General features: G+C 53.2%; 1 protein-coding gene across 5 annotated transcripts in view; it reads left to right on the forward strand.

The window, feature by feature from the left end:
* The first annotated feature begins 9,339 nt into the window (after window positions 1-9,339).
* The window catches only part of LOC105471888 (ficolin 2), a 29,468-nt gene continuing 20,510 nt past the window's right edge, over window positions 9,340-18,297 (forward strand). The window contains exons 1-8 of one of the 5 annotated variants that reach the window (XM_011724691.2): window positions 9,364-9,926; window positions 11,624-11,737; window positions 12,418-12,471; window positions 14,495-14,527; window positions 15,031-15,158; window positions 15,565-15,694; window positions 16,569-16,703; window positions 17,270-17,974. In XM_011724691.2, the coding sequence (XP_011722993.2) occupies window positions 9,755-9,926; window positions 11,624-11,737; window positions 12,418-12,471; window positions 14,495-14,527; window positions 15,031-15,158; window positions 15,565-15,694; window positions 16,569-16,703; window positions 17,270-17,517 (1,014 nt within the window). In that variant the 5' untranslated portion in view covers window positions 9,364-9,754 and the 3' untranslated portion in view covers window positions 17,518-17,974. Of the gene's footprint in view, window positions 9,927-11,623; window positions 11,738-12,417; window positions 12,472-14,494; window positions 14,528-15,030; window positions 15,159-15,564; window positions 15,695-16,568; window positions 16,704-17,269; window positions 17,975-18,297 lie in introns of those variants that run through there. The other 4 variants (XM_011724692.2, XM_071078578.1, XM_071078579.1 and 1 more) reach the window with 4 other exon arrangements.

The raw sequence follows: 18,297 nt of genomic DNA on the forward strand, positions 1-18,297 counted from the left end.
CTCGGTCACACCGGTGCTGCTCACCACGTGCTGGCCGGGGGATCCCAGGGTGCCACTGATCACAGAGCAATCTCTTAGTGTCCAGAACGTGCTGGGTGTGCGGCCCTGGGTTTGTTGAGTGAGTATCTTGAGAGAAGAGAATGTCCTGCCTGTGACGACCTCAAGTACACCCGAAGAGACCAGACTCACAACCGAGGCCCCCCAAGAGCCACTCAGAGGCCAGGAACCCCCAGGCTGAGCGCCGAGCCTGCTCTAAGCAGGCAGAGTATTCAGGACAGGCTTCCAGAAAGAGGTGGGATCTCACCCTCCACAAGAAGGTGGAACGTGGAGATGGACTGAAGAAGCCATTTGGATACTTTTCTCAAGTATGCTTTTGTGATGTCTGTCTGTCTGTCTGTCTGTTGGAGATCTGCATGGAACGCTGTTCATGGAACAGCCCTGTGCCCTCTGCACTTGGAGGCTGGGTCCTGGGGCTGACCCTCTGCACCTCTCTGCCAGATTCCAAAAGATGAGAGCACCAAATGAGAAGAGGTGGTCTTCCCCAGTGGGGGAGAGGGAGCCCCCGTTTTCATAGCTGGAGCCAAGACAACCAGGGAGGGAACTTGGGCCACATGCTGCCAGTCCACGTTGGTCCAGCTCCAACCCTGTCCCACGGCAAATGTCATGGAGGAGGCAGCCGTGCCCTCGGGTGCTCGAGAGGCAGGTGGAGGTCAATGTGGGCCTGGGACTAGGGCCGTCCGCCATTCGCTTTGCCCCTCTTGAGCTCCCACTGCCCATGCAGCACCAGCAGGCTCTGGGGAGGGACGCAGATCCCGGGTGAAGTGGATCTGACCCAGGCCTGGGAGGGTGAATTCCCGACCCCGGACCCTGCCTGTCTGCCTCAGCCCAGGGAAAGCCGCCCTGCTAAGCTTGGTTCCTCCCTCCGGGGGACATTCCAGGAGTGAGGAGTTCCACGGGGCTGGCTGGGTGCAGCTAGCAAGGCTTCCACCCACTCCCAGCCACAGTACTGATGCCAGATGCCACGCCGCTTTCTCAGGTTCTATTGGCTTCGACTCTTCTTGGAAACACAGCACTCCCGTTGCATGTTTCCCCAAGGCAGGGCAGGCCCCACGAGCCCGTGGCTCTGCCTCACCTCCCTGCAGGAGCCTTGCCCACCCAACTTTTGTGCCAGGCATGAGAGTCACTTAGATCAGTGCCGGGCACACAATAGAGACTGTGCTAGTGGGAGTCAGCCGTGACCACCTCATTCTGCACTTTCTTGAGAGACAGCGGCAGGGCAGATATTGAAGCAGGAGAGTAGCCTGGCACAAGGCTTTTGTTCTGATGAGCGTAGGCGGGTGGCGGGGTGGGGGCACCGTTCATCAGAGCTCCACATTCAGGCTTATGGTGGGCATGGAAGGTGTGGATCTGGGCTCCACGCTTGGAGCTGGGTGACCAGAGAAGACTGGACCAAAAGAAGAGAGATTTGTCCCAGGTCGGGACGGCTGCTTCTCCTTCACCCTCAGGGGAGCCTGTGGAGACAGAGGGCAGGGCCTGGGAGCCCCTGGAAAGGGCTGACAGTGTTCTCACACTTGAGCCTGCTTCAGAGCCTGCTGGAAGGTTTCCTAAAACAGTTTGCAGGGTCCCCTCCAGCTCCCCTCGCTGCTGAGAGCCTGGTTCAGTAGGTAGGGGGCGGCACTGAGAATGTGTGTTTCTAGAAAGTGCGCAGGTGTTGCTGCGGCTTGAAATAGGCAGGATTTGCTAGCCTTCCCAGACTTCTGCTGTCAACCCAGCCAGGTCGTACTCAAAGTAAGGTACCTCCCGCACAGTGGGTTCACGAAACCATACCACCGAGGTTCCTCGGATGCTAAAATTCCACTATCAAGAAACTTATTCCTCCCATATACAGCTGGAAATATCATTAAAATGCAAGTGTCTCGAAGACTTGACTGGTGTTTTGTTTTGTTTTGTTTTTGTTTGTTGTTGTTTTCCAGATGCAGTTTCGCTGTTTCGTCCAGGTTGGCACGATCTCGGCTTACTGCAACTTCTGCCTTCCGGTTTCCAGCAATTCTTCTGCCTCAGTCTCCTGAGTAGCTGGGATTACAGGCATCCACCACCACGCCTGGCTAATTTTTGTATTTTTAGTAGAGGAGTTTCACCGTGTTGGCCAGACTGGTCTCGAACTCCTGACCTCGTGATCTGCCTGCTTCGGCCTCCCAAAGTGCTGGGATTACAGGTATGAGCCACTGCACCTGGCCAGCTGTTTTTCTTATAAACCACTCTAGGAAGGTTCTGATCCTTTTGTAGAAATCAATTTGACAACCTTTATTTAGGGTAGAATTTTGGTACGGAAGACAAGATCCTGAGAAAGAAGAGAAATGTGGAGGGCTCCTCTAATGGGTGGAGGCCGAGTGTGCTGCATGTGGCACTAAGAGCCGATCTCGCCCACTTAATCCTTCATCAGGGGAGACAGGTGTTATTTCTCTCCTGTTTGAGATCCCGCTGGACGTAACCATGGGTGGAGGACACTGCGGTCTCACGTACTGGTTTGTTCCGCCCTAGTTGGCATCTAATTTTCCTCTGGGAGAAGAATGTGATTTCTTCTCAGAAGAAAGAAGAATGAAGCGCTGGGACAAGAAGTGGTTTACGGATGAATGAGGGAGGGGAATTCACAGTTGAGAGAGCATCATAAGAAATGTCCTGGAGGAAGGGATGTAAATGCATTGTGTGTAGATAATAACAGCATTCCCCGTTTGGTCATGGGGTAGATGAAGAATGAAAGACAGTGCAGGAAATCAGGCGTGGCCTGGAATATGGATCATGGCTTTGAACCCTTTACGAGGCTTACACTGTGTTCAGGAGCAGTGGACACGCATCCGGGGACAGGGTTTGAGGACGGGAGGTGGATGTAATCCCAGCTTCGCTTTAAAAATGTGCCCATCAATGACAGACTGGATAAAGAAAATGTGGCACTTAGACACCATGGAATACTATGCAGTCATAAAAAAGGATGAGTTCATGTCCTTTGCAGGGACATGGATGAAGCTGGAAACCATCATTCTCAGCAAACTAACAAAAGAACAGAAATCCAAACATCGCCTGTTCCTATTCATAAGTGGGAACTGAATGATGAGAACACATGGATACAGGGAAGGGAACATCACACACTGGGGCCTGTCGAGGGGTGGGGGGCAAGGGGAGGGAGAGCCTTAGGAGAAATACCTAATGTAGACGGTGTGTTGAGGGGTGCAGCAAACCACTGTGGCACGTGTATACCTGTGTAACAAACCTGTACATTCTGCACACGTGCCCCAGAACTTAAAGTACAATGAGAAAAAGAAAAACAATGTGCACCTGGCATTTGGTGTGAAAGGCAGGCATAGGAGGCACAGAGGTGGCTTCAGATGTCTAGAGAAATAGTAAGGACATGGGAGAAAGCGTGGACGACAGTCACCCTGCTCGCTGCCACCCCGCTTGGTGCAGGAGGGGACCCCAGGCCACCTATACAGTCAATGCCTTCCACGCTGGCTCCCACCACTCCTCTCCCACTCTTCTCCTCTCTGACAACTTGGCCCCTTTACTGTGTCTCAGATCCACCAAGACTTTTTCCTCTTTCTGTAAGACTTTACCCCAAATATTGTATATCTGACTCATGTTTTTCAGTTCTTGACTCAAATGTCACCTTCTCAGAGAGGCTTTGTGGAACTAAAAGTTAAAAAAAATTCACCCTTCAGACTTGTAGCGTCTGACAGTTGAGAGACAGCTTACATTAGATTAACTCTCCTGTGAACAAAAATACTCTAGAAAACCTATGAAAATACAACTATTGGAAGGCAATGCAGAGTCACTAAAAGCAGGCAGAATCCGGACGTGGAGGAAGAGACAGGAGATAGGAGCCACCCTGCATGACAGCTGGGCACCCCGATTTCCTCCCCTGGGTCCTTCCAAGTCCATGGAATGCAGGGGACACTGGCCAAGCAGAAGGCAGCTGTCCTATGAGGCTGAGGACTTGCTGCCAGAGACTGAGGCGACCAGAGTGGCTGGGACTGGGGTGAGAAATCCTGAAAAAGAGAGAGCCGTGTGGGGAAGCCCCAGCATCTGCTGACAGAACGCTTTCATAGCCTTGCCTGCCTCCTGGTGTCAATATGCATGAGTGAGACTCCAATGAACCTGCTGGGGAGAAGCTGCTGGAAGGCTGGCATGGCTGAGCAGAGATTCCAGCAGCTCCCCAGTGTTGAGGAGACAATTGGAGTTCAAGCCCCACACTTTAATGAATTTGGCAAATCAGGCTCTCCATTGAGACCCAGTGCTTAAGTATTATATAAGCACCATATTCCAGAACCAAAGCTTTTACCTTAGGATTAAGGACAACATAGAACCATTCTAATAAAGTCTAAAACCAGGCACCCACAGAATCAAAAGTGATTGCAACTTGCCTGCCTGCTGGCACAAAGCTCAGCTTTTTCTGAGAGAGGGTACAGAATTCAGAATTCTGTAACATAGCATTCACAATGCTTTGCACAGAATCAAGACTTACTAGACATGCAAGTGAAGAAGGAAGATGTAATCCTTAATCAAACAGAAGAAAATCAATGGAAACAAATGAATGAGTGTTCAGATGCTGAAATTTGCAGGCAAATTATTTAAATAAGTAGCATAAATATGTTAATTTATATGCAAGAAAACTAAGATATAATGAGTGGAGAAATGGAGGATTTCAAAAAAGACATGGAAATCTAATGATGAGTGAAGTATAAATATTAAAAGTAAAAATTTTGGTATGTAAAATTAAGCATTTATCAGATGGAGAATATAAGGAAGGATCAGGGAATATAAAGAAGTGTTGATAGATGTAGAAAGTAAAATGTTCCTCTTCAAAGTTTCCATTCTTATTAAAGAATAAATCATAAGTGTTAGAAATAATAGTTTCTTTTAAAGATTAGCTTTATGCTAGACGTGCTCATAGGCACATAGTACATTCTATGTCCTTGTACTTTAACCGAAATATCCGTGCTGGATGTGCTCACAGGCATGTCCCAGCTCGCAGCCTGTACCCCTTCCTTTTTGGGAATGTTATTACTTTTCTAAGTCCTTTCATAAACAACTTCCTATTTTCCTTTGTCTTTCCATTATTTTTACCTATTTAGAAAAGTTTTAAACTAAGATTAGCCAATCAAGTTTTAGTTTAGATTGTAAGGTCTGGTTCCAGGCAATGGAGACAGGACACAGTAGCAGGGACAAACTGCATAAGGAATAAAAATTGCTTCCCTCCTTTGTTCGGATGTGCTCTCACCACTGTTCCATCTGCGATGAGCACCCTTTCTGCAGAAAGTACAAAAAGCCTTGCTGAGATAATTAAGTTTATGTTCAAGGGCTATTTCTTTGCAGCACCAGGGAACAAGTGTTCTGTTTCTAAACATTTTTACATATAACATAGATACCAAAGTTAAGGCATGGAAAATAAAGTTTCTAGGACAAGTGCACAAAGCTTCAATCTTCACTGGGAAGGTAGTGAGCAAATGGAGAGAGTGCAATTGCAGTCCAAAGAAGGGAAAGGGAAGATGGGGCAGGAGAATAGTTTAAGAAATACTGGCCAAAAATTTATAAATCTGATCAGCCACATGAACCTGCATATCTAGGATCTGGATGAAACCCTAGCAGGAGGCCAGGCGTGGTGGCTTACGCCTATAATCCCAGCACTTTGGGAGGCTGAGGCGGGTGGATCATCTCAGGTTAGAAGTTTGAGACCAGTCTGACCAACATGGTGAAACCCTGTCTCTACTAAAAATACAAAATTAACCAGGCATGGTGATGCACGCCAGTAATCCCAGCTACTTGGGAGGCTGAGACAGGAGAATTGCCTGAAAATGGGAGGCGGAGGTTGCAGTGAGCTGAGATCACACCATTGCACTCCAGCCTGGGCAACAAGAGTGAAATTCTGTTTCGGGGGAAAAAAAAAAAAAGAAAGAAAGAAAAAGAAACCCTAGCAGGATAAACACAAAGAAAAAATCCCACCAAGGCATACTGCTTAAAACAAAAGGTCAAGGGAAAACCTCTTTTGTTTTCTGAGAAGGAATCTCGCTCAGACTTCCCATTTTCACTGCTCTTCCACCTTCCCCACAGATCAGTGTTTCTATCTGGGAACATCTCCCTGAGCTGTAGACCGCCCTTCAGTGTCGCTGGGGATATGGATCTGCTGGCAACAAATCCTCTCAGCTTTCACTCAACTGAAAAAAATCTTATTTCACCTTCATTTTAGAATCATCTAGTTAAGATTCTAAGTTAAGAATTTTTGTCTTGCAGCACCTCAGAAATGTTCTTTCATTATCTTCTCCTTTTATGAGAAGTCATTTACCCTTCTGATTAATTTTTGCTTTTTTCTTCTCCTCCGGTTGCTTTCAAGATTTTCCCTTAAACGGTGTGGTGGCTCACGCCTGTAATCCCAGGACTTTGGGAGGCTGAGGTGGGTGGATCATTTGAAGGTCAAGAGTTCTAGACCAGCCTGGCCAACATGGTGAAACCCCATCTCTACTAAAAATACATGGTGACTGTGCCTATAGTCCCAGCTACTTGGGAGGCTGAGGCATGAGAATCACTTAAACCAGGGAGGCAGAGGTTGCAGTGAGCCAACATGGCACCACTGCACTCCAGCCTGGATGACAGAGTGAGACTCCATCTCAAAATAAATAAACAAATGAAAATAAATAAATAAATAAATAGATAGATAGATAGCCAACAGAGGAGAAAGAATGAAGTACTAAAACACGCTTGACCAGCTCAAGGCAATATAGGTAAGACAGAACAAAGGTAGGATATAAAATAAATAGCAAGATGGTAGCCCTAACAGAATCGTATCGATAATTACATAAAATGTAAATCAACTGAACACTCAGGAGGCACAGATTGTCAGGATGAATTTTTTTTTTCTTTGTTTTAAAGAAGGATCCAGTGACACGCTGTTTACAAGAAGACACTTGCAGGGACAAACAGGATGAAAGCAAATGAATGGAGAAACACACACCACGCAAACAGTGACCTTGAAATGCACCCTCCAGATAACCTCAGTTCATTTTCCTGTGTGCTTGGCAACCCCTGTTTCCTGTTCCAGTCACACAACCAGGCTGTGTTCCCTAGTGTTCCTTGCAGTCACCCAGCGGTGGTGTAGGTCGGGCCAAGGGACAATGAGTGGAAGGGAGGTGCATCATCACCATTAGGCACCAGGAAGTCACCAGAAACCCCTGCCACAGGCTCCCCCATGCTCTCTTCCAGTTCCAAGTGGCTGGAATGGAGACCACGCTCAGGACAGGGGCCACATATGGAAGAGGGAAGAGCCACATGCTAGAAGAAGCTGGGGACCTGGAATCACTGTGGAAGGAGAGATGTCTGGCCAGGGGCACTCACCCTGTACTTTTATGACAGCAACAAATAAATGTGTGTGTGTGCATGCATGTGGGTGTGTGTGTATGTGCGTGTGAGTGTGTATGTGCGTGTGTGTGTAGCCACTGAGATAGCTGTTTCATTTTGCTTTACTTTAATAATACTCTCTACTCATATTTACTTTGCAGCCCACATTGCTTTCTTGAGATATATGATCTGATATCATAATTATGCATTCGTTCGATTGTTTGTCTAGTTGGTTATTTTCTGTTTGCCCTCAATAGAACAGGTGTCTAGAGCACAAGGACTGGTCTTTCTGTTCCTTACTGCACCACAGGGCATAAAACAGTACCTGGCACATAGTAAGTGTTTATTAAACACAAGCCCTTTTTCTCTCATACTTGTGAGACCACAACAGTTGGAAGCCAAATCCTTGTGTGCTGACGCAAGGAATGATGCTATGGAGCACCCACAGGGAGGCCGGGGGTGGGGCAGGAGCATCTGTAGACCCTTAGGGAGCTCCATGGACCCCGTTTTCTTATCCTTAGCAAAAATGCCTTCAGAGACCCAGCAGCCGACCTGTGCCCGGTCCTGGTGATATGGGTGGTTCCTTCCATAGTATTTTATTGCTTACTTTTATTTCTCACACAGAGATTACTCTGTGGATTACTTCGTTTTTTAAAAAGTTCGAGTCAAATGTAATTTGTTCAATGTATTAAAATCCCAATTTCAAAAGTCCAGTGCTTCCTTGAGACTTGAAATTTGGCGGATAAACCTTGTTCTACCTGTAACAGGCAAATGTTAATAACGTCCTTGATGAGGCCTGTGAATAATTCTTGGTCCATCACCGACTTAGTTCATTTAATAGTTTTGAACATTTTGATTGCACTTCCAAAATGAATATGTTTAAATTGATGCTTTAGTACTTCAGCTTTCTACCTTGCCGTCTGTGTATAAACTGGTTTTTCAAAATCTAATAATTTAAACATATGACTGTGATGAACTTAGGGGAGGTCTCTTAAATGTTCCAAAACTGTACACACTAACTCGTTCAATTCCTCGATTTCACACTTTCAATTGGATTATCAGGGTGTCACTGACATAGGCCAAATTCTCCACTCCTCAAAATACCAAATTGGCATAGATTGCTTTATGCTAAAATATTCATACTATGAAATTCAATTTCTCGATCCTGTCTAGACTTTAGAAGAAACGCACACCTACCCAGGAGGCCGTCTCCACTCAGGGAGCCCAGGTGACTAATGGCCAGGGAATCCGGGCAGCCTGCCGTGGGCTTTTAGCTACCAGTTCTGAGGGGTTCACTGTTTCTGTGTGAGTCTTGCCCATGGCACTTTGGTGAGAAGAGGAGGTGCCAGGAGGGAGGCCACATCTCTGAGTTCCGTTTCCACACACCCCTGGGAGCCTGCCCTTCCCAGCCACGTTCTGCTCACACTGGGTCTGGCACGGTCAGAGTCGAGGCCTTTGAATGGCTTTGTGTTTTCAGGCCCATAGGACGCCAGGGACATAGAGCTGGTCTGCCATGGAGGAACCTCACAGGGCTTTTTCCACCTGGGGTCATGATTCTAACCCTTCTGACACCTACACAGGGACCAGTGGTGGTGCAACTAGGGCCACAGCCTGCCACTTCTCCCTGATGGGACTGAATCCAAGGCTAGCATTTGCTTCAGGATTTTGCTCTCCTCTAAGAGGTGTGGATAACCTCACTTCGAAACTGGGGCCAATTCACCAATTCCCCTGTTCAGGGGGCAGGTGTCCAGTGGCCCCTGCGAGCAATTGCGTGCCACCCTTCCCCACCCCTGCCCCCGCTCCCACCTAAAGCTGCTTCCGTCTCATTCACAGTCCTGCCTCTTTGCAGCACTGGCTTGGACGGGAGCCTGATCCAGTGCCAGCGTGCCACTCCTTGGCAAGGCTCCTGGTCTGCTCATACCACTTTTCTCCAGCCAATGTCCTCTAGGGTTGGAACCAACTCCCTGCACGCTGGCCCAGGGAGGTCCCTGGTAATCGTCCTGCGTCCCTCTCCCTCCCCTGGGAATCACCTCAGACCGCAGTGGATGTTCCTAAATTTCTGTGGACTCACAGCAGCTTCTCGGCCAGTTATCTCCTTAAGGGCTGGATTCCACAAGCCCTTCTGTCCTGCTGCGGGCCTCAGGCAGTGTTCCCGCCAAGCTTTCCCTAAAGACACAAACAGGCAGGCCCTTTCCACACCGGCCTCGGGGAGCCTTCTGCTGGGCAGAGCATCCCTGCCAGGGGAAGCCAGGCTCGTTAAGTGGGAAGCCTGTGGGGCCTGCAGAAGGCAGCAGCCCTGAGGCTGTCTCCGCCGCCAGTTGGTGCCACCAAGCTGTCAGGAGGGAGTGGCCTTCCCCACTGTGGTTGGGAAATGGAGACAGAGGTTACAGTGGGCAGCTGCAACCCTATAAGAACCACGGAGTTCCTTCAGTGGCAAAGACCAGAGCCACAAAGGCTGAGCCAAGCTGCCGTGGCCATGGGACCTGCTCTCCTCGCCCTCTCCTTCCTGTGGACCACGGCCTTGACTGAGGACACCTGTCCAGGTGAGTCAGTCCCCCCGGGGGTTAGGACCTTAGAGCGATCACACTTCGGGAAGCTGACAGCGGCCACCTGCTGACCACTCACGGCACGCCAGGCCCGGTACTACGCCCTTTGTGAAGGTTCCTGCCTTAGTTTCTCAACAGCTCGTTTTAAGCCTCGCACTTTAAAGAGGAGACAGAGGCTCAAAGAAACAGATGCAGCTAACACAGGGGTTAGGAACAGAGCCCTGGGGTCAAATGGGCCAGGTCCCAAATTCAGAGCATGCAACTGGGGAGTCTCCCTGGGGCTGAATCCTCCTCCATTGAAGGGCCGTCCTGAGAGTCCCACCAGCTGTGTGAGGAGGCGGCGGGCGTACAGGGCGCCGGTGGGGGGTGGGCCTAGTCAGAGTCTGTGCCACGATCGTGTCACTGGAAGACCACCCCGCTGGACGTGGCCAGCAAAGTCAAGCCCCAGCTCTGCGGGGAATTTGGCCTGAGATGTGCCCGGCACTGGGGACAGGTGGTCCCCACTGTGTCCCTGATGTAGTCCAGTGAGGCTGATGTGACCCCAGGGCTCCAGACCTCCTTCCCTGAGCTCCTGGGGGCACTCAGGTGATTCCCAGCAGCTCCACCTGTAGCTCTGCCTTCTGGGGGAGGCTCTGGGCCCCCCTGCATCGTGGCCACGCTGGAGTACATTGCTCTGAACTCAGAACCCAGGATGGCTTCCAAAAACCCTGGTGGGCCCCATGGCCTGAGCCTGCTCGTGGTGGACCAGGGGACCAGGGGACCAGGGCAATGATGGGTCCCGTGGAGAAAGGCCCCGAGTGGGGCTAGGAAGAAAATGCACACCACAGAGGCCCTTCGCTGGTTATGTTAGGAGTGAGTTAACTTTTTTCCCCCCAAACATGTCTTATTTTCCAGATTATCCAACATTACCAAGTATTCTTTTTTAATGAGAAAAATGAAGCAAATAAAAAAGTGATCTACACTTGCTCTGACCAGTGAGCCAGGGGTGAGGACAGATTAAAAAAAAAAATCCACCAAGCAGTGGCAGCTGCCGTGTCTCTGGTGAGAGCGCTGCTCCGTTCCCCAGTCTCTAAGAGCGCCCTTAGCAGGGCATATTGATTTCATAATCAACAACATGAAAAATCTTTTTTCAAGGAAGTAGAAAACCCTTGGTTTGGCTCCAGCTGTGCCACACCTGGCTCTGTGTCCTTGGACCCCACACTGCCCCTCTCCAGAGGACCTAGAAGGCCCCTTCCAGCCCAGTAATTCCACAACCACATTCCCAAGGTCTGGAAGGGAAAATGCTTTGTGAGCCTCAATTCCCCAAGTTTCTTAGAAACATTGATTGTCATTGGTTACTGCAAGAGCCCACTGTTTATTAAGCTCTTTCTAAATGGCACGAATTACACTAAGAGACTAAAATGCACATTCTCTAATACAGCCCTGGCCACAGCCTTGTTATTATCCCCACTTCGTAGCCCAGAGCACAAAGCTCAGAGGAGTTAAGTGACTTGCCCCAGGACACACAGCACTGAGGAGATGGGGCTCCCCTAGGTAGGGGTGGCCTCCAACGCCAGGACTCTTCCCCCCATCACGTCTCCGCCTCACCAGTGCCCGAGGGGTGAGGACAGACCAAGGCCCCAGCAGAGCAGAAAACCTCACTTTCCAGCCACTGTTGGGCCAGGCACTGAGTGGGCACCTGTGTTTCTCTGCAGAGGTGAAGGTGGTGGGCCTGGAGGGCTCTGACAAGCTCACCATTCTCCGAGGCTGCCCGGGGCTGCCCGGGGCCCCAGGGCCAAAGGGAGAGGCAGGCGCCAATGGAAAGACAGGTAGGTGCGGGCCGGGTGGGGAGGCCAGGCATGGCGGGGGCACGGGCTCTTGCTCTTTTTGAAGCTAGATGCTGAGTTGGGCAACACCCCCACCATGGTTCACAGATTGAGAGCCTGGGTCTGGCCCCTGTTAGAGCCAGGGACAGAGCTGACTCCCAGGGCCCAGTGGGCATTCTGAAAAGGCCTTAGTGGGGTGCTCATCTTTTAATGACTTAATGAGTGCCCAGTGGGTGTTTTGGCAGAAAACTTGGTTTCAGTCCTGACCTACCATCTGCTGTGTGGCCCCCTGCAGGACTCTGATTCCCAGTCCCTGTTCTCACCTGGGCTGTGGGGCTAAACGTCTCCCAGGGACCAGCTTCAGAGGAGGAACCTGCAGCTAAGGGAAGTGAGGAAACGTTTTCAGGTGCTCATGCCTGGAAGGGGAAGAGCCAGGACTCCACCTATGTTCTCTGGGAAGGGCTCCCGGCCCCTGAGTGGACAGGAGAACCTCGTGAGGCCTGGGTCCTCGGTCTAGAACCTTCTGGTGCAAGGCAGGCAAGCTCAGGTGGGGCCACGGTCACATCGCAGCACAAACAGGATCCCAGTCATGACAGGAAGAGTCACAGCCGCCAGCTCCAGGGTGGGTCCTTCGGGTCCTGGGCAGGGAGCTCTGTTTAAGGTGGTGTCTTTGGAATTTGCAGGAGAACGCGGCCCCCCTGGACCCCCTGGGAAGGCAGGACCACCCGCGCCCAAGGGTAAGGAGGAGATGAGAGTGAGGAGGGGCTGTGAGGCCCTTCCAGACTCAGCTGCAGAGGAGCATGGATGAGACCTCTGGGGCTGCCATACTGTCCTCACCAGAGCCCATGCCTGTCCAGGAAGGACTCCCGGGGCTCAGTCCAGGGCAGAGGTCTCAGTGTGGGGGAGGGGGTCTCAGTGCAGGGGAGGGGTCTCAGTGTGGGGGAGGGGTCTCAGTGTGGGGGAGGGGTTCTCACGGGGAGGGGTCTCAGTGTGGGGGAGGGGGTCTCAGTGTGGGGGAGGGGTCTCAGTGTGGGGGAGGGGGTCTCAGTGTGGGGGAGGGGTTCTCACAGGGAGGGGTCTCAGTGTGGGGGAGGGGGTCTCAGTCTGGGGGAGGGGTCTCAGTGTGGGGGAGGGGTCTCAGTGTGGGGGAGGGGGTCTCAGTGTGGGGGAGGGGTTCTCACAGGGAGGGGTCTCAGTGTGGGGGAGGGGGTCTCAGTCTGGGGGAGGGGTCTCAGTGTGGGGGAGGGGTCTCAGTGTGGGGGAGGGGTTCTCACAGGGAGGGGGTCTCAGTGTGGGGGAGGGGGTCTCAGTCTGGGGGAGGGGTCTCAGTGTGGGGGAGGGGTCTCAGTGTGGGGGAGGGATCTCAGCCTGGGGGAGGGGTCTCAGTCTGGGGGAGGGGTCTCAGTGTGGGGGAGGGGTCTCAGTGTGGGGGAGGGATCTCAGCCTGGGGGAGGGGTCTCAGTCTGGGGGAGGGGTCTCAGTGTGGGGGAGGGGTCTCAGTGTGGGGGAGGGATCTCAGCCTGGGGGAGGGGTCTCAGTCTGGGGGAGGGGTCTCAGTGTGGGGGAGGGGTCTCAGTGTGGGGGAGGGATCTCAGCCTGGGGGAGGGGTCTCAGTGTGGGGGAGGGGTCTCAGTGTGGGGGAGGGGTTCTCACAGGGGGGTCTCAGTGTGGGGGAGGCGTCTCAGTGTGGGGGAGGGGTCTCAGTGTGGGGGAGGGGTCTCAGTGTGGGGGAGGGGTCTCAGTGTGGGGGAGGGGTCTCACTGTGGGGGAGGGGTCTCAGTGTAGGGGAGGGATCTCAGCCTGGGGGAGGGGTCTCAGTCTGGGGGAGGTTCTCAGTGCCAGAGCATCCACCTGTGGGTGGGTCTGAGACCAAGCCTTCCCCGTCTAAGGTCAGCATCAGCTGGGGTGGGTGGGTGAGGGTTGTCTGCTCACCTCTGCCAGCCCCTCTCATCCCATCTCACCTGTCATCTCACTAGGCAGGAGGCCCTGTGCTGCCGCCTCGTGTCTCCTGCCCCCTGCAGGTGTTGTCATTTGGGGGCACTGTTTCAAAACCTAGGTTGGCCAGAGTGGGCAGGGAATATTAATGACAAGCTCTGATCAGAGAGAATGTGTAAACATACATTAGATACCTTCAAATAGAAATCTATGCATCCCACGCAGATAGAAATACTATGTATTTATCTGTTATGTGTGTATAATATATAAAATAGAACGCATTTTCTGAGGCACGTGTTTACAGATTATTTAGAAAAACCAGAGTGACGTGCTGCAGGGAAAGCAGCCCCACATTCACCCCTCCGTTCACCCCCGAGCTGCTCTGAGCTGTCCTGGGTGCGCTGTGAGAGGAGTCTTCTCTCTCACTGACCTGGAGGCTCCGTCATACTTTGCCTCTAAATGTAAATAAATGCCTATCTGCCCAGACCCCACCTCACCCCACCCTTCGTCCGGCATCTACAAACACAGGCCACGCTGGAGCCTCTGGGGGCTCAGGGGAGCCCTGAAGCACCAAGTTCCCTCTAGCTTAGACAGGTGGCAGGAGGAAGGGGCCAATGAACGCAGGCACAGTGACTCTGCTGCCTCCAGGGACAAGAAGGGCCACAGTTACCCCAGATGACCATGGGCACTGGCAGCTTTTCTGGAGGGCAGTGGCCACCTGCATGCCAGGAAAGTGAGGCAAGTGCCACCATCTTCTGCTCTGTGCTGGGGACAAGTTATCTGACTTCCAACTCTGTGTGTTTGCCTGTCTGTCCGCATCTCCAGGAGACACTTGGGAATCTGATCAATGTAACACAGGTGGGTGGCAGGCCCCAGGATCCTCCCTCTCCACCTGTCCTATGGAACCCAGCCCAACCCACCCCGACTTGCACCCACCAGGAGCCGGGCAGCATTGGGATGTTGTGCAATCCCAGCCCGAGGCCTCTGCCCTTTCTTCCCTCTCTGCACTGGCCAGATCCACAGGACAGGGGTGACTGGTTCCCTGGCAGATGCCCCTGGAAGGAGCAGGGCATGGCTTTCATGGTTGTGTGCCACAAAGAAAATTGGAATGTACCCGAAAGGCCGGGTTCCCGGGAGGTGAAGATGGGGGAAGCAATAGGAGGTGGGAGGGTCAGGCAGACTGAGTGTGGCCATCACAGCTGCATGACGCTGGGGGCCATGTCCCTGTCCAGGCCTGGGAGTCCTGCTCTGTCCACACAGAAGCCTGTGGCCCTGCTCCTCCCTCCCGGGCCTCCCTCCCACTGCCCCTGCCCTGCCCAGGGGCTCCCGTCCTGCAGCCACTCCCTGGGTTCCCTTCCCAGGCCCACGTACCTGCAAGGACCTGCTAGGCCGTGGGCCTTCCCTGAGCGGCTGGTACACCATCTACCTGCCTGACTGCCGGCCCCTGACTGTGCTCTGTGACATGGACACGGACGGAGGGGGCTGGACTGTGAGTGTGGGGCTGAGGGACCCTGGGCAGAGGCAGTCAACCTGGGAGACCCGGAGTCCAGGCTGCACACCTGGCCAGAGAACACACTCTGGAATTCTCTATTCCCCTGGTCGGGGACAGAGATGATGGGGGAGGTGACCCTTGGGTAAAAGTCCAGGCCGTGGGAGAGGCTGGGAGGGGCCTGGTGCTCTCCTGCTGTGTGGCTTGGGGCTTGTTGCCTCCCCTCTCTGAGCCCCCATTTCCTCCTTCATCCCGTGGGGTCTGTGAGGAGACCAGGTGGGCGTGCTGGGGACCCCAGCCTGCGACGCTCTGCCAACTACAAATGCTGCTCCTCTGGAGGGCGGGTCCCCCGTGCTGTGGGACGTCGGTCTGTCCCCCCGGTTCCCGTCCCCTGGCTTCTCCACAGGTTTTCCAGCGGAGGGTGGACGGCTCCGTGGACTTCTACCGGGACTGGGCCACGTACAAGCAGGGCTTTGGCAGTCGGCTGGGGGAGTTCTGGCTGGGGAACGACAACATCCACGCCCTGACCGCCCAGGGTAGGGCCGCTGCTGGGGCTTGGGGGTCAAGGGGTCCTGAATGGGGGTGCCCCTGCCCCTTAGGCCTGGACTGCCTGGAACATAAGCGCCTCTTAGTCCACAGGGGATCGGGCCCTGAGCACGCTCAGGGTAGCACTGGGACCTCCGAGGGCTGCGTCCCCTGCCGCAGGCTGTGGCGGCATCAGGACAGGAGAGGGTAGAGCTCTGGACTGAAGGCCTCTTCAGGTCTTGGCCCCACTGGCATCTCAGATCCTGAGCATGCAAAGAGAGAGACCATCGGGGTTTGGCTCAACCCCCAGCCCTAACTTCACTTCCCACTGTCTCCCCTTCCTAAAGCTGCTGTCTCAGGGGCAGGGGGAGGTTCCTCTCTGGGCCTCCTCTCATTCCTCCAGCCAGGCCACAGCCCTCAGCAGGAGTGAGGACAGCACCTTCATCCTCCCGCCACCAGCTCCAGCGTATCAGCTGGTCCCTGATCCTGGGGAAACTGGAAAATGGTCCCTTTCCTCCGCAGGAGCCCATTCCGAGCTCCTAAGCCACCTCCTCGTGTTTGCTGTGACCTTTCCACGTCAAGGAAGGACTGCAGTACTTTCCCACAGTGAGGATCGGTGACCTCACAGCCCATTCCAGGGAAATGCACGGTTCCTTGATGAAGTGAAGTGATATTTGTAGGAGGGGGGAATCTCCAGGTTCAGCGGGTGGACCTGAGGGAGTAGGTCCTCCCAATCCCTCCTACCACAGACGACTTTCTGCATGAACTTGAGGAAGCTTTCCGTGGATCACAAGTTCAGGCATCTGAAAACACTCCAATTCCCACCTCCGGTTCCTGGAGGCAGAAGGGCCCTTGGGCTGGGAGCTTCAAACCTTTCTCCCACAGGAACCAGCGAACTCCGTGTAGACCTGGTGGATTTTGAGGGCAATCGCCAATTTGCTAAGTACAGATCATTCAAGGTGGCCAGTGAGGCGGAGAAGTACAAGCTGGTCCTGGGGACCTTTGTGGAGGGCAGCGCGGGTGAGTGTCTGTGCGGGCTGAGTGGCCTGGGCCTCTGAGGGGGGCTGGGGAAGGGGAGACAGCGTGCTCAGCATCTGGCTATGCCTCTGCTGTGTGACATTGGGGGGTGACTTAACCTGTCCAACCCACAAACCCACAATCTGTTCATCCGTCAATTCACCCAGTTTATTGTACTTGTGAAAATTATGATCCACATGTCATAAAAAGTACAACACATAGTGGCTATGATTATTTGCTGCCATTATTGATGAAAAATGGGGAAGATGATAAGTCTATTTCTACAAAGACTGAATCCCTACACTCTGCCGGAAGTCACTCTTCCCCTCTGCTGCCCCACCCAGAGCCAGGCGGTCTCCAAGTGTAGCAATGCCTGTTAGCTGGCTGAGCAGACCAGGCGAGGAGATGCCAAAGCTGCCGTCCCAGCAGAGCGCATGCTCACTGGGTGGTGCCCCTTGGAGTTGTGCAGTGCACAACATGGGCTCCTGGCCATGGCAGCTCTGCACTGGACCTAGGATCCAGGCTCCCTGGCACTTCATGGAAAATGCCCTACTTTTCCCTCTGAGCAGGTGATTCTCTGACATACCACAACAACTACCCCTTCTCCACCAAAGACCGAGACAACGACCAAGATGCTAAAAACTGTGCTGTGCACTATCAGGGAGCCTGGTGGTATGCCACTTGTCACCTGTCAAACCTGAATGGTGGCTACCTCGGGGGGGCCCATGACAGCTTTGCAAATGGCATCAACTGGAATTCGGGGAAAGGGTACAACTACAGCTACAAGGTGTCGGAGATGAAGGTGCGGCCCACCTAGCCCGGTGCTGAGGTCAGAGGGTCTCTCCACGAACCCTGGCTGGAGGAGCGCATCCCTCAGCCCTCACCAAGAGGGCGACGTGGGGATCGTGGCCCCCATCCTCATGGAAAGAGGGAGCTCCCACCAGTCCCTTGTAGGCATGGCCCACAGAGCTTTGCGCCCAGTGCCAGCGTCCAGCCCCCTGCCTCCCGTCTGCAAGGTTAGGCAAAGCCCCAGTGTGCCTCCCTCACCGCAGCTGTCAGTGCTTGCTTGCCTCACAGGCGATCATGGAATGCCATGGCTATTTGCCCTGCCCTGACCACTGGCCATGCCACTGTGCTGCTCATCCGTCCTTGCTTCCCTGCGACTTGGCCCTGTGGGTGGATCAGATGCCCTAGGGCTGAGGGGGTTTCCCACTGGCTAAGACAAAGCAGGGCCACCCTGCCTGTTGGTGAATAAAGTTTTATCGGCACAGCCATTCCCATGGCTTCCATATTGTCTCTGGTTGGTTTCTATCATCTCTGGCAGTTTCCAAACGCCAGGCAGAATAGAGTAGTTGGGACAGAGGCCATATGACTGACAACTCCTAAATTGTGTGTTAATCAGTCCCTTACAGAGAGTGTTCGCTGACCCCTGCACTCACAGCCACCTGACCTCGGCTGCCTGGCCCCTGCTCTGCCCACTTGGTCCCCCTGCCGGGGCTTCCTGCCACCTGCCTCCTAGGGTCCCCTGTTGTACCAAAGGTGATTGCGTGCGCGTGAATCCCTCATCAAGAATGAAGCAAAGATTTGAAGGAGGCAA

This window comes from Macaca nemestrina, chromosome 14, assembly GCF_043159975.1.
Source record: "Macaca nemestrina isolate mMacNem1 chromosome 14, mMacNem.hap1, whole genome shotgun sequence".
Taxonomy (NCBI): Eukaryota; Metazoa; Chordata; class Mammalia; order Primates; family Cercopithecidae; genus Macaca; species Macaca nemestrina.